General features: G+C 44.6%; 1 protein-coding gene and 1 long non-coding RNA gene across 2 annotated transcripts in view; one reads left to right on the plus strand and one right to left on the minus strand.

Moving 5' to 3' along the window:
• LOC135189635 (uncharacterized) overlaps positions 1–24,495 on the minus strand; it is a 932,873-nt gene that overhangs the window by 682,480 nt on the left and 225,898 nt on the right. The window lies entirely within an intron of this gene.
• On the plus strand, positions 9,469–14,892 carry MARCKS (myristoylated alanine rich protein kinase C substrate). Its single transcript, XM_064170113.1, has 2 exons — positions 9,469–10,251; positions 11,441–14,892. Exons 1-2 carry the CDS (start codon positions 10,153–10,155, stop codon positions 12,197–12,199), a joined length of 858 nt encoding a protein of 285 aa, XP_064026183.1. The 5' UTR covers positions 9,469–10,152; the 3' UTR covers positions 12,200–14,892.

Consider the following 24,495-nt stretch of genomic DNA (forward strand, 5'->3'; position numbering starts at 1 on the left):
TGCAAATCAGTGGAGCAAGCAGTCAGTGCTCTGCATTGCTCTGTGCAATAGCAAGGGAGGGTTTTAAGGAAGCATATGAAGGAAGATAATAATACAGTTTGTGGAGCTTCTCACAAGCACGAGAGGCAGGATGGCAAAAAGGACATAATTGCCACTTTGAAGATTAAAACCTGGGTAATAGAAGCCAGCAGCATGAGGTAATTAGAGGAACACAAGATTTCACCTCCTGAATGTATGTGTTTTGTGTAGCGCGCTATGTACAAGAGATGAAAAGGGACTGACTTAAAAAAGAGATGAGGAAGTGGGGATGGGAAGCTTTGAGAAAAAGAGAACTGTAAATTCTGGAAGAATAGCTACTATAAAAAGGACATTTACATGCTAAGAAGGAAGAAATAAAGGATACAGCTGAAGATTTTCAAAATAGCTCTAAGCCAAATGTGAAATAGTTTCCAGTAATTCAGATCCCTCACGGTCAGGCAGGTCCTGGGCTGTCCCCTGCGAGAGGAGCATTCTGAGGCTGGCATGGCATGACAGCATGTCCCCTAGTATGCTCTCCATGTTTCACATGCCAGCCAGTGCAAAGCAAAGGGGTTGCAGGGGGAAAGGCCATCTGCTTTTGTCAATAAAAGGCCAGCATGCATGGCTTGAGCCTAAGCAGGCTGCAGCTTAGGCTGCAGGGGGAACGGAGGACTTTGCCACAGTGAGAACAAGCAGCATTTAAGGGCACCAAACAAAAATCACTGTGACACAGCTTCGTCTGCTCTCTATAGACTCCATCATAGAAGGCCTGGGAACTTACAAAGGCAGATGTTCACATTAAACCTCTGGTTTGCTCAGCTTTCTAGGATCTAGTTTCAAGACCATTATTGCAGATGCTGTTTTCTCACACTAGAGTGTACTCTGTTCGGGGGGCGGGGGGGAAGATTGTAATGTTTCCCTTTCCTACAAATGTGTACAGAAGGCATTTGTATGCCCTGTTTACTGAAAGCACCTCACAATCTGCAGTGTACTTCTTCCAAGGCACACAGAAGGGTGTGTTAATAACCATGTTCCATAAACTATTTAACTGAGGAACAAGGCAGCAGAACCACAACCTCACCAAACTGAAGTGAGGACAGGCATAGCTGGGGCAGTACTAAAATGCTATCACAGACAGAATCACAGAGTAGTTGTGATGGGAAGGTCTCTCTAGGTTTCATTTAGTCCAACCCTCTTGCTCAAGTAGAGTTGTCTAAATCCAATGAAAGGCCTGGAGCACAGCCCTGTGATGAGAGGCTGGGGGAGCTGGAGATGTGCAGCCTGCAGAAGAGAAGACTCAGAGCAGACCTCATTGCTGTCTACAACTACCTGAAAGGAGGCTGTAGCCAGGTGGAGTTGGTCTCTTCTCCCAGGCAACCAACAATAGAACAAGGGGACACAGTCTCAAGTTGCACCAGGGCAGGTCTAGGCTGGATGTTAGGAGGTGTTCCTCACAGAGAGAGTGATTGGCATTGGAATGGGCTGCCCAGGGAGGTGGTGGAGTCACCACCTCTGGAGGTGTCCAAGAAAAGACTGGGTGAGGCACTCAGTGCCATGGTCTAGTTGACTGGACAGGGCTGGGTCATAGGTTTGACTGGATGATCTTGAAGGTCTCTTCCAACCTGGTTGATTCTATGATTCTAAGTTACTATGAAGAGCAAGGTGCTAAAAGATAAAAAAATAATAAACACTTTCTAATATGAAAATGCTTAGACATAATATAAACCCAAATAAAATTGTGGAGGGTAAACAATAATGGAACAATGTTTTAAATAGTCTGATTTATTCTTTCACTGTGTCAAGGAAAAGAAAAAAATAGAGTATTAAATGTTTGATGTATCTAATCTGAAGTGTCAATGAATCTGTCTCTCTCTCTTGGAGGGTTACAAACTGCAGCTAACTCTATGAAATGACATATGTGCATTTTGGCTGTCCAAACCCAAGGTGAGAGTTAAAAAACATCACTCAATAGCTGACTTAATCAGACTGGACCCAAGAACTCTAGCTTGAAGGTGTGATCTGCCATTGCCTTTCAAAATGCCAGGAGAGAGGAGGCTAGCGGTGCCCAACTGATGGATTGTGTCCCTCTTCAGTCATCCTGCCTCAGAAGCACTTCAGAAGCAGCTGCCCAAGAGTCTCCACTGAGAAACACACAGAAGGTCTCTGCATGTGTGATGTCCAGAGCAGTTGACATCTATATAGACACTGACCCACCTAACCTGTGAAGGAGGTAGGGAAGAGGCCCTGACGTGCAGTCCTCTCTTACCTGCAGTGTAAGCTCTGTAACTAGTCTGCCTAGCTAAAAGCATGAAGGTGCCAAGATGTAGCAGCTCTCTGCTCTGTTCCACACTGCAAACAAACAATTATTTGAGGACTGAAGAAGGAGATAAAAAGGAATCATGACTGTGTATTGCAGTCATTGGGTCAGACTGCTGACACTGGACTCTGGGTGCCAATCCTTGATTGCTCCAAGAGCTAGAAACTAGGAAAGCACATCAAGGACCCAAGGCAAGCTGTCTCCCAGGAAAGCATGGTAAACAGTTAGACTGCAGAATCATGTTTGGCTTTAGGAGCAATTACTGTGTAGCTCTTCCTGACAAAGGCTTATTCTTAATTCATTCGACGAGCAGCTTCAGCAAGAGAAACTGGAAACTTTGCTGCTCACACTCCCTTACTCTAGAACTCCATGGGAAAAGCAGGGGGAGGTAAATGAATGGATTCAAATTTTCTTAGGTTGGAATTAAAACCATGTTTCCTGAGCACCACCATTGAGCTGTTGGATGAAAGAGGACTGCCTCTTAAGCTTTCAAAGGGGCTAAAAGCACCTCACAGCAGGAAAGAGGTCAGTACCTGCTCTGAGTGAAGGAATATGCTTCTCGACAGCCATATATAAGGAATCCAAGTCTCTGAGACAGACACAATGTTTCCTCTTTGCTATTTTAGACATCTTTCTGTGTAGCCAGCTATTATGTGACCTCTGCTATCAAATCTGTGCCCTACTGGGACACCAGACAGTACAGGTCACACACATTTCTGCCAAGTTGGCTGGGAGACACTACACAGTGCTTATTCAAGCTACCTGAAGAAAAAAAAAGTCTTTCAAAGCTGAGCATAATAATAATAATGGTAATAGCAACAACAACAACAACTTGCACTAGCTTAGCCTTTTGCAGCCCGTGGCTACAATGCATTTGTTCAGGCAACGAGAATCATAAAAGCAGATTCAGGGCACCAGCCTCTACCTGTCAGCTGGGCAAATTAAAGGATTTGGCACTTGGCTTTCTCCCCACAGCCTGAACCCTACAGAGAACCTAGGTACTTGATATGGAGGCTGCTGGGTCCACAACCCAAACCCTTGCTGCGTTTAGCTCTAAATCAGCCTCGATTAATAACAACGAAATGCCGGGAATCTGAAGTAAGCACAAATGCTTCCTATTTCTTAATTTAGATGGCTTTCCCTTTAGCTGGGGCCATCAGTTTCATTTCACACCCTGTGACACTTTTTTCAGTGTAATTGTGCATGATTCCACTCTTATCTAAGTCCTGACCTTCCCTGAATTCAGCTGGAACACGTAACACAATGGACCAGCTTGTCCACCAAAAACACTGACATTAAAGCACACATAGTCTTTCAAAACACACTTGATAAGGCATCACCTGTCAATGCCACTCGAAGAAATATCTGGCCACTGGGCATTTTTTACTCAGATCACTCCTAGTAGTCGTGAAGGAGGAACATGAAAATGAGTAGAAACTGCAGAAGAAGAGAGATTGTGGGAGGTAGTGGTGATGTTGAAGCAAATATCTTTGGAACTACAGCTTAACTTCATGCCGAATCAGGTTATCACCTGCTTGTCATCACTGCTACTTGTCTGACCACACCAAGAACTACAGAAGCTAAACCAGCAGGAAACTACCCTGCCCCCTCCCAAAGGGGAGGTTGGGGAAAGAGAGAGAGAATAGTTTTCTGATGGTTTAACTCTCTGAAATGACTTATCGGGAGGTCAGAGGAAAGCCAGGACACACACAATGAAGGGAGTGGAGCTATAGGGACAGAGAACAGGAACGAAGGGAGGAAAGGACTGCCACAGTGTTGGCTTAACCCCAAATAGAACTGTTGGAGAACTACACTGGGAGAAGTATTAATCCTCACAGCCTGATGGATGTAAAATATTTACAATTCCCTACTGCAGGGCTACCATCTTCATGCTTTTGTCCACCCCCTGCTTGATGCAACAGAGCCTCCATGTCCTTTCTTTGATGCTGAAATGCATTTCTTTAAAGCAGAACCACCATGTAGCAGGCATCAGCCATTCAGAGGTGTATTTGCACTTACCCTGTTAGTTGTTGTTCCTTGCTGTGACTGCTCTTAAGGGAGGGGCTTGAGCTTTACTGGAGTGTTTCTGGTTTTGTATGATCTAAGGAATTGTTGTTTGTGTTGGGTTGGGTTTGTTGTTGTGTTTTCTTATTCTTGATTTTAGTTTGTAGATTTTTTTTTCTTTGTTCTGAGGTAAACACTTTCATTACTGAAGGCTCATTATCTAGTTGGTTATTTCATATATATATATGTATATATATTACATATATATGACAGGAGAAAGACAAACTGCATGACACTTTAAAAATACATAACGCTGTTTTCAGTTTTCCAGCACACAGAGCATTTGCACAGTCTGGATCCTATTTAACAAGCACTGTTGAATGTATTCAGTTAATAAAAGCTTGGCAAATATTAGTAAAGGGCTTGTAACGATTGTGAGTGACATAAAGGTTAAAAGCTTTCAATAGCATTGCACCAAACTGGAGTAAAGCTTGAAGAAACTCTGGTGATGTGTCAGTAAGACATCTCAGCAGTGACTAGGACATCATGAAAGAACTCATTCCTTGCAAACAGGCAAAGACACAACTATTCCACAAAGATGAATTTAGACTTAAAAGTTGAAACTTTTAACGTTATTCAAATCATACTGTCCCGTTCTCTCATTATCAGGAAAGTATATACAGATTTAAACAAGAATTACACTCTCCCGTGCTGCCAGCCTGGCAAGTCCTGGGAAAGCAAGAGTTTTCCGTTCCTATGCATACGTTACACTGTTTCTCCACAATGAACAGGAGGAGAGAAGAAAAGGCAACATGTAGCTCTTGGTGTAAACTTTACTGCTTTTTCACTTGATGCTTTCCCCGCGCTGAAGAAAGGTCTCTGTGCACCCAGGAAACAAGGAGGCTTCCCAGTGCCTCCTCAAAGCTCAAATAGCCCAAGGGAGAGGCACAACAAGAGCAGCAGAAAGCACCCGCTCATTTCGGGATTTCTGGAAACACTGGATTCCAGCTCCCAAAACCACTCTTAGATTCAGTGTCTTTAAAGGCTTGTCTGGACGAGGATAAAGGTGTATTAAAAAAAAAAATAAATTAAAAAAAAAAAAAGGAGGGGGAGGGGGGGGGAAGAGAGGAAAAAAAAAGTGTCAGTGAAAACTTTTAATTAACATGTTTTCAAATTCTCAGTGTTGACAGGGTGTGTTGCATTTTAGTGCATTTGCCAGCAAACATGTTAAAATACATTTGTGTCCTGTCTACATGTGGCAAGTTGGGACACGTTTTTAAAAGTTTCAAAATTTAGCAGGAGTTCAAAACGCCTTCGTGATTGTGCTTTTGCCTTAGCTGAGGGTGGGTGGCACTGATGGGTTTTCCTGGGACTCTGGAGTGCAGCTGCCATGCCAGCAGGGAGCTGTTAGTTGGCCACTTTCTCGTTTTCCTGAACTGTCAAGTGAAACATTCCATTTACCTGCCTTTTAGGAAGGGATGTAAGGGTGTGTTTTATACCGTACTGGCAAGGTGTGGGGGGGAAATGAAAGTTGGATATTAGTGAGATGGGAGCTTGGGCAGTGGTTACAGGAGTCAGAAACCAAGCTTTCACAGGATGGCAAATTGCAGTTTTGGAGAACCTAATGTAAGGTTAGGATTTCCATATCCACCCATGGCACCACATTCAGTTGTTGATCCAAAAGCAGCTAGCAGCTTGTTTTCCAGCCTCCCCACAGAAGGTCAGTGTAAAGTTGACCTAAGCATTATATACCAAGCTTATACCTGACTAGTTTGACAGCAGCGTTTGTGTTTATGCCTGATCAAAGCTGTAGCTGCAAGGCACAGGTTTGGTATTAATGATCATGAAGTCACAGCCGAGCATCAGTAACTCTGAGCCAGGTGTGACCTTGATTTGCTGGGCAGCAGCACTGTGCAACCATTTTGTCAGTCCACACTTCAAGTCTTCCTCTTTCCCAAATCGAAAGGACAAAAAGAAACCTCGAGTGAAGTGTGCTAAAAGGAGTCACATTTTGGAAGCACTGTTAAAAAAACCAAACAAACAAAAGGGAAAACCAAACTTCACAGGATGCAGCACACAACTAGAAATCGGGAGATCGACTGTGATGGGGACCTTTCTCTTTGGTGAAGCTACAGGAGGCGAATTCTGCAGCCTCCCTGGGGTCACATCCCCAGCCCTGTCTCTTCTTGTTCATTTTTGGGCTCCTCAGAGCTGTCTCTCAGTCATGGCTGTCATGTTCTTAGAAGTATCGTCACTCAGCACATGGAGTGAATATGACTTTTTGCTGACACAGCTACTGTGGTAAAAGCTCTCACATGGATACATTTAACAACGATACCACTTTTTTTTCAAGCACTAAATCGGCAACAGCCTACATGAAAGCACCTTTTTACATCCTTGCTCCTGCCAAACAAATGCCGCAGCATCTTTTTGTGTGGAAGACACTACAGAAAACTGGGATTTTCACATTTGTATCTGATTAGTCCCACTGCAATATGCCAGTCAGGGATCGTGGTTTTTGTTTGTTTGGGGGATTGTTTTGGGTTTGTTTTGGTTGTTTGGGGGTTGGTTGTTGTTGTTTTTGGGTTTTTTTGTTTTTTCTTTTTTTCCCTCCTTGGAAGGAGATGAAAAGATCAGGAACTTGAGTAAAGTACAAGTTTAAGAATGAGGAATCTCCCCTCCGGCATAGCTGTTTGCTTGGTGCTTAAAGGTGTGGTGTGACAAAGAGCAGCCTGGTAACTAGTGGGCTAAAGAGGTCGGTCAAGGGGTTAAATCCTGTGTTTGCACCTCATGTTCAAGGGTTTGGGTTAGAAAGCCGAGACAGTTGCCTGGGTTGCCATGTGCTGGGACTGACACAAGGAGTGCACACATATTCCAGATTTCGTGCTGGTCCAGAGACCCTATAGAAGACCTTACGGAACTAAGCATCTAGAATAACATCAGTCAATGGTTTTCTTTCTCTCTGATTTTTTTCCCCCTTCTATTAAAGTTGTAAAACACTGAAATGGTCAAAAAAATCTCAAAAGCAGAACGCAAAGCATACGCTGTCGAAAGTCCCACAGTCACTCTGTGAATTGTTTCAGAGACACTACTCTGAAGTTCAGCTGTAGCTATGGTGGAAAGCAAAGCTGAATATGCGCACGCAGGTGAAATTGCATGTACCCAGGCAAGGTGGACAGATAACTTTTGATAATGAGCGTGGAGTCCTGTCAGGATCTTCTGCGTGTCTTCTCGGGTGATCTGCTGTATCAATCAGTGAAAAAAAAAAACAAACCCAATAAACAAACAAATAAATAAATAAACAAACAAAAAACCAATCACCCACACCCAAACCACCACCAAAAGCACGATCTGCTTAACATCCAGCCTGAAAGGCGCAGAGAAAACACGACGTGTGGAGTCCCCTCGGGAAGTGGAGGTGGTTCAGGCAGAAGCAAGCTGTCCGGCTATCCATGCCCCACGATCCCGTTCCGTCACGCCGCAAGGTGAGCCCTTCGCAGCCTTCTCCGTGCCTTCTGCCGCCGCTGCCCTCCGTCTGCACATCGCCGCCCCACGCTCGCCTGAGGCAGGCGAGGGACCCCCACACCCGGGGCCCCTCCCGGCCCCGCCGAGCCCAGCCCCAGCCCAGCCCCGCACGGCTGCAGTTGACGCCGGGCGCCGCCAAGCAGCCACTGCCGCCCACCCCGGCAGTCGCCAGGGAAACTAGCCCTGCCGAGGGAGCCCCGGGGCGCAGCGGCCGCACCCCCCGGCACCCCCCGCCCCTGCCGTGGGCGGTCACCCCGGCGGGGCAGGAGGCCGCCCCTTCAGCGCCGGCCCCGGGCTAGTATGGTTGTCGTCGGTGCGGAGTGAGCGGGTGTGAGCGAGGAGCAGCGCGGCGGGGAAGCGGGAGGCCCCTGCACCGGGATCGGCGGGGCGAGAGGCGTCGGCCGAGACAAAGGGAGCGGCGGCTCTCGACGACGGGGAGCTGTGCGTGAAATGCGGCGGAGAGAGAGAAAGGCTCCATCTCCCCACTTAAAAAGCAAAACCAAAATCAAAAACCAAAAACCACCAGCCAAACAAATGCCCCTCGCTAAACGACATATTTCTTTGATCAGTTGAAAATAAACCTCTGCCCTCGCCAGGGTTACCGAAAGACCGTGGCGGCAGCACAAAGCCCACCAGCCCCGCAAGCCACTCGTAATCCATGGGGAAAGGGAGGCAGGCGGCTAAACCGACCCCCCTCCCGGCGTCCTTCGTTATCGGCATAACTTTAACATCCTTGTTTATAAACAAGAGGCGTTTGGAGATTACCCGAGTTTGGGAAACGATGGTTCTGACGTTGTTTTCTGCTCCTTAAAAGGGGGTGGGGAGGTCGAAGTGTGTGGGGGGGTGTCTGGGCCAGCCATTCCCGCATCACAGCCAGGAGGGAGCCAGCCCGGCTCCCTGCACCCGCTACCCCCACCCCCGAGAAAGGAAATCAATCAGATCCGTGATATTTCCCCAACCCCATGGCTGCTAAGCGGTCGAGATCACCGTTAATTCGCGTGCATTAGGTTCAGGTTACATCTTATGCGAGGATTTAAATTCCACGTAAATACAGACTCGGGCTGGGGTCTGGGGAAGCGCGAACAGTTCCCTGATCATGTCGATTCGCCCACTACTTGAGTGCCTGGAAATAAGATCTTGAAATGGGTCAGCGCCTCAGAAAATACTTTAAAAACACAATTCAGGAATAATCAGACAGCAGAATTTAATTAGAGCCGTAGGCTAATCGCAAAATATTTTATTCCAAGCCAAATATCGCTATGGGGGAGGGGGCTGTTTCTGCTTCGGCAGCGGCTCCTGCCGCCGCTGCTTTAGCGTTGGCAACATCTGGCCTACAGACCTACTAATTTCGACTCGTGATCGCGTTCGGCGAAACCCGATCTACGTGGTTCAAATACCTTCCAAATTGAGGGCGATTTAACAATCGCGACCAATTAAACCCGAGGAAGAAAATTAAAAAGGGGAGAAAAAAGAAAGCAAAGGGGAAAAAAAAAAAAAGAGGCAGCAAATCTCCTCCTTCCCTCTCTCTTCCCCCACCCCCGGCTCGCACACACTATCTGTTGCTCTCTCACGGCGGCAGCGGGTGGGGGCGGGCGGCGGGGCCGGGCCGGACTCACTCACACTCGCACTCACACTCACCCGCACGCCCCTCGCACCATTGTCTCTGCCCGCCCGCCCCGTTTTCTTGGGGTGTTTTGTTCGCTGCCCGGCGCGGGGCTGAGCGCGCCCGCCCGCGCCGCGGCGGAGCGGCACATTCATTATCGGCCGGGGGCTGATTTCAAACCGCTGCCATCGCGGCTCCATTGTTCGCCGGGCGGCCAGGCCCCGCCCCCCTTTGTGTGGCGCGGCGGCGATTGGCCGGCGCCGGGCGGAGGGCTGCCGTCAGCGCTCGGGAAGCCCATTCATCTGTGCACTTGGGCGTTGGACTCCGCATCTTATTAGCAACCAGGGAGATTTCTCCATTTTCTCCTTGTCTACAGTACGGCTACAAATCTGGGATTTTTTATTACTTCTTTTTACTAAACTTGGGCTCCTTTTTTTTTTTTTTTTCCTCGACTTTTTCCTCCCTTTTTTTCCCCTCCCTCCTGTGCTGCTGCTTTTTGATCTCTTCAACTTTAAATTTTTAAAAGGAGTGCATTATAATCGGTTCTGTTCTCTCTTCTCTTTTTTTTTTTCCCCCTCTGGTGTGTGTGTGTGTTGCTGCTGGTCGCCCAGTATTTATACCAACCCAACGCTCTTTGTTTCCCCTCCTTTTGGATCTGTTGAGTTTCTTTGTTGAATAAGACAGCATGGGTGCCCAGTTCTCCAAGACCGCTGCAAAGGGCGAAGCCTCCGCCGAGAAACCTGGGGAAGCAGTGGCTGCATCTCCATCCAAGGCGAATGGACAGGTAAAAAAAAAAAAAAAAAGGAAAAAAATGGAAAAAAAATTAAACCTCCTCCTTTTTTTAAAGCCAACTTCGACGGACTCTCTCTCGCATCCTGTTTTAATTCTTCTTTCTTTGATGCCTCGGTGGCACATTCAATGGAGAATACGGTTGATCCTTTTATCTTTGCAACTCGAGGCAAAGGAATGATTTCTTTGTTGTTGTTTGGTTGTTTGTTTTTTTTTACACGGGCTCGGCTTTGAGCGGTTTGCTCCTTTATCTTTCCTGCGACGGGTGGGGGGCATTTGGTACATATTTTCTCTTTTTTTTTCCTTCCCTCCCCCCTCCCCCCCAAAATCCCTCGTGTACTATGGTGAAGCGTCCCAATGGCTTGTAAACGGATCTTACACCGCTCGGCTTTTCTGCCGCTTAACCTCCTTCTCCCGACGACGATCGGTGACTTAGCGCGGCACGCCTCTCGCGGTAGCAGCCTGGCTGTCTAGTATCGGGGGGCCCGAGCAACCGGGCGTCAGGGGCTCGGCGGCAGCGCGGGGACGGGCACCCGCTCGGGAGGGAGCGTGGATCGTTGGCTGCGCCGCCCGCTGCAGCTTCGCCGAGGGGTCTACAGCCTTGGGGTACGGCATTCTGTCGCCTCCCCAGCCGCCCCCCTCTCACGACGCGTGAGCCGGGTGCCGGGCTGGTTGTGCCCCCCGCTGCCCCGCGCAGCAACAGCGGCGTTGTTGCGGACAGGCACCCCCCGCCGCCCCCGCAGCTGCCGCCCGGGGCAGCCAGCCGCGCTCCGGGCGACTGAAAGATGCAAATGTGAAAGGAAGGGGGGGAGGGTGAGGGCTGAGGGCGCCGCACCGCCCGGACGGAGAGGGGCATCGGCGGGCGGGGGGCCAAGGCCCGGCGAGCTTTGTTCGCCTTCCCCGCCCCGCGCCGCGGCTGGACGGGGCGCGCCGGGGGCGGGGGTGAACAGCGCGGCGGCCGCTGTGTGGAGTTGTGGCGCCCTCTGGCGGCCGCCGCCTGTCCCACCGCTGGGGGCGCTCGTCGTGGCCCGACTCGGTCGACTCGGGGCGGCGGATGCCCTAAAGGGTGTAAATGGCAGAAGCAGAAAACGGGCGAGGAAAAGCCGCTGGGATGGGGGGGCAGCGGCGCCCCATGTTCCCTCACTGTCTCAGCACCGCCGGTAACGCCCGTCGCTGTCTTGCAGGAGAACGGCCACGTGAAGGTGAACGGCGACGCCTCCCCCGCGGCGGCGGAGGCGGGCAAGGAGGAGGTGCAGGCCAACGGCAGCGCGCCCGCCGAGGAAACGGGCAAGGAGGAGGCAGCCTCGTCGGAGCCCGCCTCCGAGAAGGAGGCGGCTGAGGCGGAGAGCACCGAGCCGGCCTCCCCAGCGGAGGGCGAGGCCTCCCCCAAGACTGAGGAGGGTGCGACCCCCTCGTCCAGCAGCGAGACCCCGAAAAAAAAAAAGAAGCGCTTTTCCTTCAAAAAGTCATTTAAGCTCAGCGGCTTCTCCTTCAAGAAGAATAAGAAGGAGGCCGGCGAGGGGGCCGAGAGCGAGGGCGGCGCCGCCGCCGCGGCAGAGGGCGGGAAGGAGGAGGCGGCGTCCCCTGAGGCGGCGAGCAGTGAGGAGGGCAAAGCCACCGCTGAGGAGGCCTGCGCGGCCGCCGCCGGCAGCGGCGAGGCGTCCAAGGAGGAAGCGGGGGACTCGCAGGAGGCCAAATCGGACGAGGCCGCCCCCGAGAAGGCGGCGGGAGAAGAGGCCCCGGCAGTGGCAGAGGATCAACAGCAGCAGCAGGCAGAGGGGAAGGCTAAAGCGGCGGAGGAGGCGGCGGGAGCCGGCGCCGCTACGAATGAAGCAGGTAGCGGCGATCAGGAGGCGGTCCCCGCAGAGGAGCCGGCGCCGGCGCGACAGGAGCCCCCCTCTGAGAGCAGTCCAGAGGGACCCGCCGCCGAATCGGCGGAGTAAGCGCCCACCGCCGCCCCTCGCCGACGGACTTTTCTTCCCCCCTGTTTGTTTGTTGGAGTGGTGCCAGGTACTGGTCTCGGAGAACTTGTCTACAACCAGGGATTGATTTAAAAGATGTCTTGTTTCTTTTTTTTCTCTCCCCTCGCAGCTCCCATCTCAAATCGTTGTGTGTTGCCGCCATTCCAACGGGCGGAGGGGGGCCCTCCTCCGCCCTCCTCTCCCAACCCTCTATATTTTGGGGTGGTTTTTTTGTTGTTGTTTTTTTGTTTATTTTTTTTAAATCAGTATTAATATTTTGTTTTTCGTTGGTTCGGGTTTAGTTTTTTTCCCCTTTTTTTTACCTTTTTTTTTTTTTTTTTTTTTTTTTTTGGTTGGTTTTTCCATATTTTGCAGCTCTCTTCATATGATAAAACTTTTCCCGATCGGTCAATGGACATGCCCATATAATGAAGGAGATGGGTTGGTCAATAAGGGATAACAAATGAAGTGACAGGGGCCGCAATGGGGAAACTGGGGCGCGCAGCCCTTGCCGGGAGCGCGCCCTGCCAGAAATGATGTTAAGGGGTTAGTCTCTTCTCTTCTTTTTTAATTTCTTTTTTGGTTAATTTTTTTTTTCTTAAGAAAAAGAAAGTTATTACGATGTATTTTGTGAGGCAGATGTTCTATAAGGTTTACAACACTACAAGTCTTGATTAAGAAGGAAAGGAAAAAGGAAAAAAAAAAAAATCAATACCCAGATAAAGAGATCATAGTCTTAGGAATTCATTTAAACCATAGGAACTTTTCACTTATCTCATGTTAGCTGTATCAGTCAGTGATTAAGTAGAAATACAAGTTGTATAGGCTTTATTGTTTATTGCTGGTTTATGACCTTAATAAAGTGTAATTATGTATTACCAGCAGGGTGTTTTTAACTGTGACTATTGTATAAAAAAAAAAAAATCAAATCTTGATATCCAGAAGCACATGAAGTTTGCAACTCTTTCCACCCTGCCCATTTTTTGTAAAACTGCAGTCATCTTGGACCTTTTAAACACCAATTTTAAACTCAAACCAAGCTGTGATAAGTGGAATGGTTACTGTTTATACTGTGGTATGTTTTTTGATTACAGCAGACAATGCTTTCTTTTCCAGTTGTCTTTGAAAATAAAGGAAAACTCTTCAGATGCAATGTTTTTTTTGTGTAGCATCTTGTCTATCATGTTTTTGTAAATACTGGAGAAGCTTTGACCAATTTGACTTAGAGATGGAATGTAACTTTGCTTACAAAAATTGCTATTAAACTCCTGCTTAAGGTGTTCTAATTTTCTGTGAGCACACTAAAAGCGAAAAATAAATGTGAATAAAATGTATAATTTGGTTGTCTTTCTTTTATGGATACTCTGGTAGCTTAAAGGGACTAGCCAGTATTGCCTAAATTTGTACAGAGAAAGTCATGTGTGCTGTTAGCACTTAACTTTGAAAACTACCTTCCTAGGTCCTGGAATGTCATACTGTGCAGGTTTTAGAGAAATTGGGCAGTGCACCAGGTAACTTACAGGATTTTCTGGCTTTAAAAGCAAACTAGAAGGCACTCTAAGCATGTACAGTGTGTGATTCTCCTGTCCAGGCTCCATCTTGCTTTTAAGACCAGATGTATCCATCATATGACAGTCCTGTCTCTTGAGGAAAATAAGATTTAACTTGAATTGCTTAGGGTGGGGCACTGATTTTTTTTTAAATCTTTTTTCCACATGGAGTTGCTTTAAAATTTCAGCTCTTGGAACAGATGTCCCACTTATGTCTTGGTATGCTGATCCTAGTTCTGTACCTAGACAATGAGCTTGAAAACTTTAGCCTGGAAAGAGAAAGGGGGGGGATTAACACTGCCATTTTGCTCAAAGCAATTAAAAGCAATATTTTCTTTTTTTCCTCAAGTGCTACTCCCAAGTACAGGTGAGTTACAAAGCAGTTCTCAGATTTTTGTCTATAAAAATAATCACTTGGTGCTTAACTTTTAATTGTTGGGCTTTTTTGGCTAATTTCCAGCATATTGCTCAGGGCATAGTATGCCTTAATAATAACAGTGGGTTCATACAAAAAATCAAACAAACCAAAAAACCAAACAAACCAGCAGTGGTATTTGGAGGGTGGAAATTGATTCAAGAAAGTGTTGCTTCTAAGTTTATAGGAGAAAGTTTAGTGTTACACTTATTTGCTTCCACCTAAATTTTCAGCAGAAACTCTTTGGAAGCAATTATGATTCATTTTATGAGAAAATGGCACGTTAGCACCTTGTTCCCTAAAGAACAAAGCCTAAACTGAATGAAGTATACTAGATTTCCTGCTGAATGCTTACTTCTGTTTTGTTTTTTTTTCCCCTCCTCTTTTTTATTTTATTTTATTTTTTTAATTCAGCTGTCTTACCATTTTAACTTTGGCTTGTATGTACTCTAGTTGCCCTGGTATTTCTCTATAGCTTTAGAAATGTATTGAAACTATGCTATAATTGCTGAGGGACAAAAATAAATGGATGTAAAACAAGATCCTCCACACCAGTGTCATTCTTGGAGTACATGTGTTTGAAGTCTAGTGCATAACTGCTTTGCTAAGGGGTTTTTATAACATGGCTGTAAAAACCTGCTCTGAGACGCATGATATCTTGGCCAAGAAGTCAATGTCTCTTTTTAATAAATATATATATTTAAATCCAAGGTTTCTTAAAGAGAAGTTGTATTCTTTTTTTTTTTCCTCTTTATCAAACTGTATATGTACATACGAACAAAATAAGTGCTAGTAAAGTTCTTTTCCAGCTTCTTCCTAACCTGCTGTCCTCAAACTTTAATGGTTTTCCTCACTCAGCTGATGGCATTCTCTGAAGTGCTTCCAGTTCCTGGGGGTGCAGAAACCTGCCCCTGCAGCTGAGCTTCTGTCCTGGGGTTTCATCATTCCATCGTTTGGCTTGACTTGAAATCGCTTTCCAAGTCTTAATACTAGTAGAGCTTCAAAAATACATCTTAAGAAGCCAGTTGCATAATCTACCCTTCTGGTCCCAGCAGTTGAGTGAGATTGGATGATACCACTTTTCCACTGTGTGGTTTAAGAAAGAAGGAATCAGAAGGGTCTTGAAATATTTGAAATAGAGGAATTTTGAGCTGCTTCCTCCTGCCAAGGAATTGTGCAAGAGCAGCCCTTCTCCCCCAGCCTCTGAAGGACTGAATGGTCACTCCTGCACAGTTGTAGAATATCCTGATTTATGTGCAAAGAGAAAATGAGGGGGCTGAGTGTTAGTGACTGGTGAGACATTTTATCTTACTGGGGAAGCTTTAGAACTTTTTTAATTGCATTGGTTGCCTCAGGGAAAGCGCTGATCATAATAAGCATTGTAATTCCAATGAGTTCTCACAGATTCCACATGCATGTGACTTTATTGTGTGATTTCAGCTGATTTTCCCATCTTCTGGGTTGTTGTGGTGCTCCTTTTAAAGCAGACTGTTATTATAGCTATGAACAAAAGTGTCTTCTGTTGTGCTGAAACAATGCCATATTTTTTAGGTAAAACACTGGAATCTGATTTTGTCTGACTAAGGGGCTCTAGAGATTGACTTGTGTTTATTTACTCAGACTGAGGCAACAGTCTTCCTTCTTCAAGGTCAAAACTGGGTTGTACTAAAGTCAGATTTCATGCATGTCTTGCTAATATCTAATCATAGTTTCAGACTTTCCAAATCACAATGTCTGACCTCAAGTACTCGGGTTCTGTTTCTAGTCCTGATAGTTATTAATGTGAAATTGTAGAGACTTTGCCTTAAGGCAAGGAAGCAAAAGGGTAAGGCAAACTGGGTGAGGGAAGTGGAGCCTAAGCTTTGGCTTCTGACAGAGTATGTTCAGCATCCTGCTTGTCTACACAACCACTGTATACAAACTGTGTCTATGTATCAACTTCTCCATACCCAAACCCTCCTGTTGGTTGTATTAGATGCAGATGTTACGTATACAAGCATTTTACCTTTGTGTTATAAGGGAGGAGGGTATCTGTGTTTTGAGAATGTTATATAGGAGTGTTTGAATCATCCAGCTCTTGAACTTCACGTGCAGGTGACTAGATGAAGGTCAAAAGTTTTCATCTGCTTTGATAGTTTGGATTTTTCCAAGTTTTGAGTCGTTTTATATTGTGGGCTTAAAAAAAAAATAAAATAAAATCTAGAATAATACACAGTCTAAAGCTGTAATACCTGTTAATGGTTTCCTGCAAAATCAGTCTCAAAACTTGAGTCTTTATACCATTTGTATAGAGAAAGAGTAGCAAAAGGTCATCATTAGTGGTACTGGACTTGTTTCATCATTCATATGTTAGATGTAAGAGGCTGAATGTAAAACATGGTTTCCATAGTGGTTTGGCTAAGTTGAAAGCATCCCATTTATAGTTTTTTAAGTGTGCTCAGGTCACTAGGATAGAATAAAGCAGGTACTTTTCTTCCTGAAGTATGCAGCAAGTGAAAATAGTATATTGTGTTTATAACATGCTGTAGACAGTGGGGTTAATTTGTCCTCTTTACAATTCTGGGGACCTCAGCTAATTGACAATGAATGGGGACTATTGGGATTGTAACCGAGTCCAGCAGGGCAGAGGCAAACGGGCCAGGCAGCCTCGGGTTACTTGAATAGAGGAATGTAAGAGGTGGTGCTGCGATGAAGTACAGGATTGCTGAAAGCCTCTGTGTTAGTTTGCCCTGGGGAAAGCCAGTGTAGTGGTGAGCTTTTAAGGCCTCTTGCTTATGTGAAGATTTAGAAAAGGAAGCTGTAGCAGCCCCTTTCAGGATGCCTTCACTGACACAACTGTTGAGATTGCTCTGAAGTGCAAATGTTTCCTGTTGGGAAGATAAAGCAGGCCCGGCAATGGGGTCAAAATTATGATTATGGATAAACAGATGAGGGATCAAAGTGTTGCCTTGTCCATAAAGTACAGAGTTAGGAGTGTATAAGTTTAGGCTGTGTTGTTGAGTACAGTTTCTACATGAAAGCAAGAGTTGGCCTCAGAATGTCCCTATTTTAGGATGAGGCTAATGTTATCTGATGGAGGTGACAGAGGACTTCACTTAATGCTTCCAGAATATTTTGAAGTCTTGATGAGTATTCCAAGTATTATTATGCATCCTTGCTCTCAGTCTTGGTTATAGGAAGACATGTTTTCCCAGAACAGGTCTACTAAGATACTAGGTAAAAGACAATATTAATCTTTGCAGTTAGAAAGACCCAAACAACATAAATAATATTTTTGTTTTGGGTTGTTTTGTATGTGTTTGTGTGCCTAACACAATTCCAATTTCAGAAGAGCAAATACAGGGAAATATTGCTTATGGTCTGTGCATTATCACCCAGTAGATAAATGTCCCAGGATCTAGGATTCTTAAGGCAATTCTTGTGGCCATGGATGTGATGACCTGCTCTAGAAGAATGCTGGAGAGGAGTTGTTTTGAGCCAGCCAAATGCTACCTTCTGAGGTCCTTTCTAGCATCACAGCTGACACTGTTGGTTATGAAGTATTTAATAGTTCTCTTAGCAGATACCACAGTGACTCAGGATTTACTTCCAGATATAGCCCAAACTAGACTCTGTCTAGCTTAGTTTCTAAAAAAGTGGAGAAAATAAAATACCTATGAATCTACTGGTTAGGGAAATCATAATTTGCTGAGCATCTCTAATAGCTGCAGAAGTTGTTAGTGTCTAGCAGCTAACCTATACTGGTGCAGTTGTCTGCCTCAAGTTTGGTGTGTAGATCCACTTCTGTATTTCAAAATCATTTGATAACACACAAGCCATGCTGCTGTTCAAAGGAAACAAAGCCCAATGTGGAGCTGTTGCTAATAGGCTCCTTGCTGGAAAAGAACCATTCTGGACCAGGAAGTGGAGTTCAGGAAGTGCATAAAAAGACCTGCATAAGAAGAGCAAACTTTAGGAACTAAAGGAAGAAACTGCCTTCCCCTTTCCTAGCCCTCTGGAGCAAGGCTATCACAGGTGTAAAATCTCTCCCCCCATTCTATCTTTTAAAAACATAATTTATTACAGAAGACACTATTTGCACTGTGGGATAAAAGCCCTTATGAAAATCAATAAGTAAACTGAGTCCTGAATTAAGGTTTTCAGGAATGGATTGGTGGACCCAGTCACAAGCCCCCATCCCAGTTCAGGAGCCTGTTACAGCAAGTTTACCATACTCAGCACCTCTGAGGAAACCTAGCAGGAGATATTTTCCATCTCAGTGATCAAACAAATGGCAGAAAATATGGAGTGATGCTCAGAACACACAAAGGAACATGATTCCCTCCCCCCCTCCCCGGTTCTATTTTTGCATATCCTACATATGTGTTTGGCTTCTAATAATAATATCCAGGAAGAAGACTTGAAACAGGAGAGAGAGAGAACAGCTCCTAAATTTCTCTGAATCCACGTCCCTGGCTGTTTTTGTACTGATACAGTTGAATTCTATTTGAATATGCTGTTTAACACCTAACTCTACAAGTTAGTGCTCACATTGAGAGACAGTGACACATGCATGCTAAATTAGACAGTGAATTTTGTGAAGGACTCATTTTGGTCACATTCTCCTTTCACTGAGATCCACAAGAGGGAAGGGAAACAATACAAAGAGCTTCTAAAATTCTCCCCTAAATGTTGCTAACAATAAGAGAAATGCATTTGATTCCTTCATGCATCATCTACCTGCAACCCACCCAAAAGGAAGTGTAAGCAACAAAAGGACAAGCAAGCAGCTGTGGTTGCATGAATTAAGAGACTGAAGACATATAGGACTGCCCTGGCAAAATGGGCAGGAAGCGTTTTCATGTGTTGCTTGCCACAAATAACAAAACCAAAATGCTGCTGGAAACTTAATCCTTATTATTGCACATACAAGAGTCTACCCCCTGGAGGTCCATCAGGCCAAACTTTTCCACTGCCACCACCACATGGAGTCTGTCTAATGTCTGACAAATGTATGCATTGAAGTGATGATGCAGAAATGTATTGAGAAGCTCAAGCAGGTAAACAATCAGGGAAGTTTGCTGTGTTCAGTGTGAAGCTGACCAATTTTGTTACTGATCCACTGAACACTGTGTGAAATTTTTGCCTTTGTGTTGCCTAAAAGCAAAGTTGGCATTTCAAGATCGTGAAGCTTCTGATGTTGTTATAAATTGGGCCCAAGGGGAGAAAGAAGGGGAAAATGTCTTTCCAGTCTTGTTAGAATAGGACCATCGACTTTAATAAACAGAGAGATGCAAAGCCAACTGTTCTCTGTTTAAATCCCGGTGCAAATCTAATCTAATCTAAAGAGGCTTTAGGGCTTTGACTTGCATCTTGTTGTTGTTATTGCATGCATGTTATGATAGTCATTAGTTTAATAATCTGTGGATATATATAAGTAGGAGAAAAAAAACATGTTTCTGAAGTTTCCCTCCTCCTAAACATTTCATGGTAGACACACCAGGTGTAACTGCAAGAAGCCATCACTGGAAAGGTTCTGTGCAGTTCTGTCATGTAGAGATGCAAAAGATGGAAGTGCTGAGTTGTTCCTGAGGATTTTAGGAGGAATAATACACTCTTTGTCTCTTTGGAATGAATATAAAATGAGGAACGCTCTTCATGAAAGCCACACAAGTTCAAGTGACACTGTGAAAGGGCCCTGACACAAGGTGTTCCCAGCAGCGCTTAGAGTGAAGCAACAGACATGTAAGAAATGCACCATTTGGAGGTGAAATTGGTCATTAAAACATTTTCCCTCATCTTACTGCAGCCTTTTCTTCACATGAATCCACTGCATTAAGGGCAATTTAATAGCAGATGACAGTGACACAGCCAGCTGGGAAGGAATCCCAAAAGAGGAGCATGATCAGGGACCACTTCCCATAAGAACTACTATTAGGTCTCAAAAGGCTCAGATTAAATATGAGCTTTGCTTGTACAGGGTTCATGTGTAAAAATACACAAGAGACAGTGTCTGCTCTGAAAAAGCATCCAGGCTAAATGCAGAAAGGTTAGGCTGTTTCACTTCCTACCATTGTTAAAATCACATTTCTATTTGTCTTAGTCAAGATTATGAAGGGGGAGGGAATAAATGACCAACTTCCTTTTTTTTTAACACACACACACACACACACACACACACACACACACACACACGAGATTTATGTCATTTGCAAGTTTTTTTTCACCCTTCATGCTTTTCTGCCTTCATAAAAGTCAAATTGTGCTACCAAAAGTCTTGCCACTCATGTACAAGTGGGCAGGACGTTTTCATCGCTGCACAGTGCAATGGGCATTTTAAGCACCAAGAAAGCTGAAGTGACTCTTGAGTGAAAAAAAGACCACGAGGCCCCAAAACTTGAAAAATGGAGCTAAATGTAGCTCTCTACTGACACTTTGAGGCCATTTTCATGTATTGAAACTAAACCTTTTAACTCCGAGTGGCTGTTTTGCGCACTGGCAGCCAATTCCCACTCTGGGAGTAAGGAGGCTTTTTGGGAAGGAGGGAAGGAAGGTGCCTGATTTAGGGGGAGTATTTACATGTAGGTGTGTGGGTGAGTGGAAAGATAGATAGATAGATAGATAGATAGATAGATAGATAGATAGATAGATAGGCAGGCAGGTAGATAGATTAGATAGATAGGCAGGCAGGCAGGCTGGCAGATAGGTAGGTAGATAGACAGGCAGGCAGGCAGGCAGGTAGATTAGATAGCTAGATAGCTAGATAGCTAGATAGCTAGATAGCTAGATAGCTAGATAGATAGATAGATAGATAGATAAGTAGGTAGGTATAAGTGTATATAGACAGAGATAGGGATAGAGATATTTGTTCTTCTGAAGCTGTTAATTCTTTGTCAAAACATATCCTCACCTCTAGTAAGTACTGACATATTAAAGTAAGAAAATTAAGATTCTTTGTGTATTTCCCTTCCCCTTTCCAGTTATTATTCTTGATTTCTATGAGTATTAGCAAGAAGGTTGCTAAATCCCAATTGTATTTCAGGACTACAGATAGCTGGAGAAGATGTATCTACCCTAGCTGGCTTCCTGTAGGGAAAGAAGAAAATGGAATTCCTGGGCAATTGATTCAGCCCCATCATCAGAAGTGCTGTGAGCCCTCATGAGCCAGCAGCCTGATGAGCTGAAATTCACATGTATATTGTGCATGAAATAGAAGACAAAGCAGGTTTGTTAGAGGTTTTTCATATTCATTTTCACACAGCATTGGAAGAGAGTGGCCTCACTGTTTTGAAAAGCCCCTTGCATTCCTTATCACTTCGAGCACACTGTGCCAAACCTATCAGGGACATTCACCTGAAAAATCACAAGTTTAAAAACTTCTCCCACTTTTCCTTTAACATAGACAGGAATGGTAGTGCAGGGATTGCCTGATGACATTTTCACCCCCATGTTGCATGAAGTGGTAAAAATGCCTGTGGTTTGGCTATATACCCCCTCTCTTGCTAGCAGCACGGGAGAGCTATGGGAGGGAATTTCCCTAAAGTCGTTGTAGCCAGTGTAACCCCTGAGACATCTAGCACTTGTTCCTACCGAGAGTGTTAAACTTGGAAAACTCTATCTACGGCATGCCAAGAGGTAGAAGGAGTAAGCAGAAAGAAAGAAAGAAAGAAAGAAAGAAAGAAAGAAAGAAAGAAAGAAAGAAAGGATGAAGGAAGGAAGGAAGGAAGGAAGGAAGGAAGGAAGGAAGGAAGGAAGGAAGGAAGGAAGGAAGGAAGGAAAGAAAGAAAGAAAGAAAGAAAGAAAGAAAGAAAGAAAGAAAGAAAGAAAGAAAGAAAGAAAGAAAGAAAGAAAGAAAGAAAGGATGAAGGAAGGAAGGAAGGAAGGAAGGAAGGAAGGAAGGAAGGAAGGAAGGAAAGAAAGAAAGAAAGAAAGAAAGAAAGAAAGAAAGAAAGAAAGAAAGAAAGAAAGAAAGAAAGAAAGAGAAAGAAAGAAAGAAAGAAAGAAAGAAAGAAAGAAAGAAAGAAAGAAAGAAAGAAAGAAAGAAAGAAAGAAAGAAAGAAAGAAAGAAAGAAATAGTAAAAGGATTTCACACAGCATTAGGAAATCAGCCGAACAATTTCTGAGCCATCAGTGAGAGCTTTAGACAACAAAAAGAAATGAGATAGTCTGGAGAGCTGGAGAAAGACAAATACAGCACTTATTTTAGGTATGGTTTCACAAAAAAAATAAAATAGAACAAAATAGAGAAGTGGTCATTGGAGGAAAAAAATAAAATGAGAAAGCGAGAAGGAGAAGGAGAAAAAGAGAAGAGAAAGAGAAAAAGAGAGAGAAAGAGAGAAAAAGAAAGAGAGAAAGAGAGAGAAATAGAGAGAAAGAGAAAGAGAAAGAGAATGAAAGAGACTGAAAGAGAAAGAGAAAGGGAAAAGGAAAAGAGAAAAGGAAGGAGACTCAGAAGGACAGACAGACATGTATGTTATGTGGAACAACACTATCAATCAGGGACTAGGAAAATCACAGCCAACTGATATAACTGAAAATACACCACAGCAAATGCATTTGTAGGGGAATAAAATAGTAAGCAGTCGGGATCATCTTCACAAGAACAAAACATCTCAAGATAATGCAGTAGTTCAGCAAGAGCCAGGAGCTGTGATGGATCTTGAATTCACTAATATTTTGTTGTTGTCATGTGCAACGTTCTCAGCACAGCCAGGGGAATAAGAACTAGGAGAATAGGTGGTGAGCAAAATCAGCTGAAAACAGAATAACCTTGAGCTATAACAGTCAGTGATTTGCTGCCATACTGGGAGGAGTGGAAGTGCACTTAAAAGGGAACTCAGAATGCTTCACATGATAATAAGAGGATTTCACATAGTAATAAACTAGAGACATGATCCAAGATCAAGCAGAAGATCAATAAAGAACTATGCTTCAGGAAAGAGGAGAAATTCAACTCAGAAACAGATAATAGGAACATCCCAGGCAATAGGAAAGGAGCTGGGGTTGAGATTGCTCACAGGCAGTATCACTTAAGTATTAGTCCTCTTCTGACTGCAGGAGTAAGGGCTCAAGAGGGTCATTTCTGAGTATGTTTTAGAAAGATCTACTTTGAGAACCATCTCAGGCAGTATGTAAATTGCACAGGAAGGCAACATGCAAGCTTGAGAAGGAAAAGGTCTGGGTTTGTGTGCTCCAGGAGAGATTTGGAGGGCTAGGAGTTCAGTTTGCTTTTCAACACAAGAAAGGTTATAATAAAGAACAATCTCTTCTGTGTGTCAGGTGGAGGTGAGACCAAAAATAATTAACATAGAATCACAACAAAGGGCCAGCAGCCCCCTACACTCTTGGGCAAATCCCTGGGAAATCAGCAAGAGAAAAGAGGGGTCTCAGGTGTGGAGGCAGAAAAAAGATGTACAAAAAGGAGGGCAGGGGAGCTTGTTCCATTTGTCACCATGGGTACAACGAGAACAACACTACTGCAAGGTACTGCACAGGGAGGGTATCCAGGGGTGACAGCCAGGTTCCTGAATAAATGATTCACCCCTCCTCCAGCAGGGCACTTCAGCAGAAATTCCATAAATAAAACTTTCTGGAGCCTGTAGCCACACACAACCTGGCAGGACACAGCCAGCCACCACCAGAGGGGTTTGCAGTGGAGCACCAACATAATCTGTAAGAAAGAAGATATTGCTTAAGATCTAGGAAAATATTTCTAACTGCAAGCATAATTCAGTGATCTACCAGATTACACAACAGGAAAGTTGTTGAAAACTTTCTTTGCTGTGGAAGTTTGAGGTTAGAAGAGATAATCTGTAAGGGAGCATCTGTCTTCATCCTACCTGGTCAAAATTATAGCTCAAGATCCCTTCCCTAACCAGATGCCTTTGCTTTAGAATTTAAACTCAATGTACTGTTTTAAGAGAGATGGAAAAACTTAGTCTTGTGTTTCACTAGAAGTTAAGCTGGTGCACAGGAAAGGGAGGGTACAATAACACTTGTCCAGAATTTACCTCATGAGATACATATGTGTAAACATCCAAACATCAAAGTACACATGGTACTAACAGAGACACATACTATTCTTAATGCACTTATCAGTAATGTCTCTAAGCAGAAACAGATTTGGGGAATCAATCAATTGCATTAAACACTTAATTTATAAAATACTACTAATACAATATTCTGTTACATGTTAACTATTCAGTCTAAGAGGTGGACTCTGTGGAGTTAGGTGTTATACTCTCAGAACAAAAATTACATCTCCATTGAAACCTATAGACTGCATAGAAGAAAAGCTGCAAGCAGAACAGCACTGAAGTATTGTCATTCTGTTT

This window comes from Pogoniulus pusillus, chromosome 33 (genome assembly GCF_015220805.1).
Source record: "Pogoniulus pusillus isolate bPogPus1 chromosome 33, bPogPus1.pri, whole genome shotgun sequence".
Lineage (NCBI taxonomy): Eukaryota > Metazoa > Chordata > Aves > Piciformes > Lybiidae > Pogoniulus > Pogoniulus pusillus.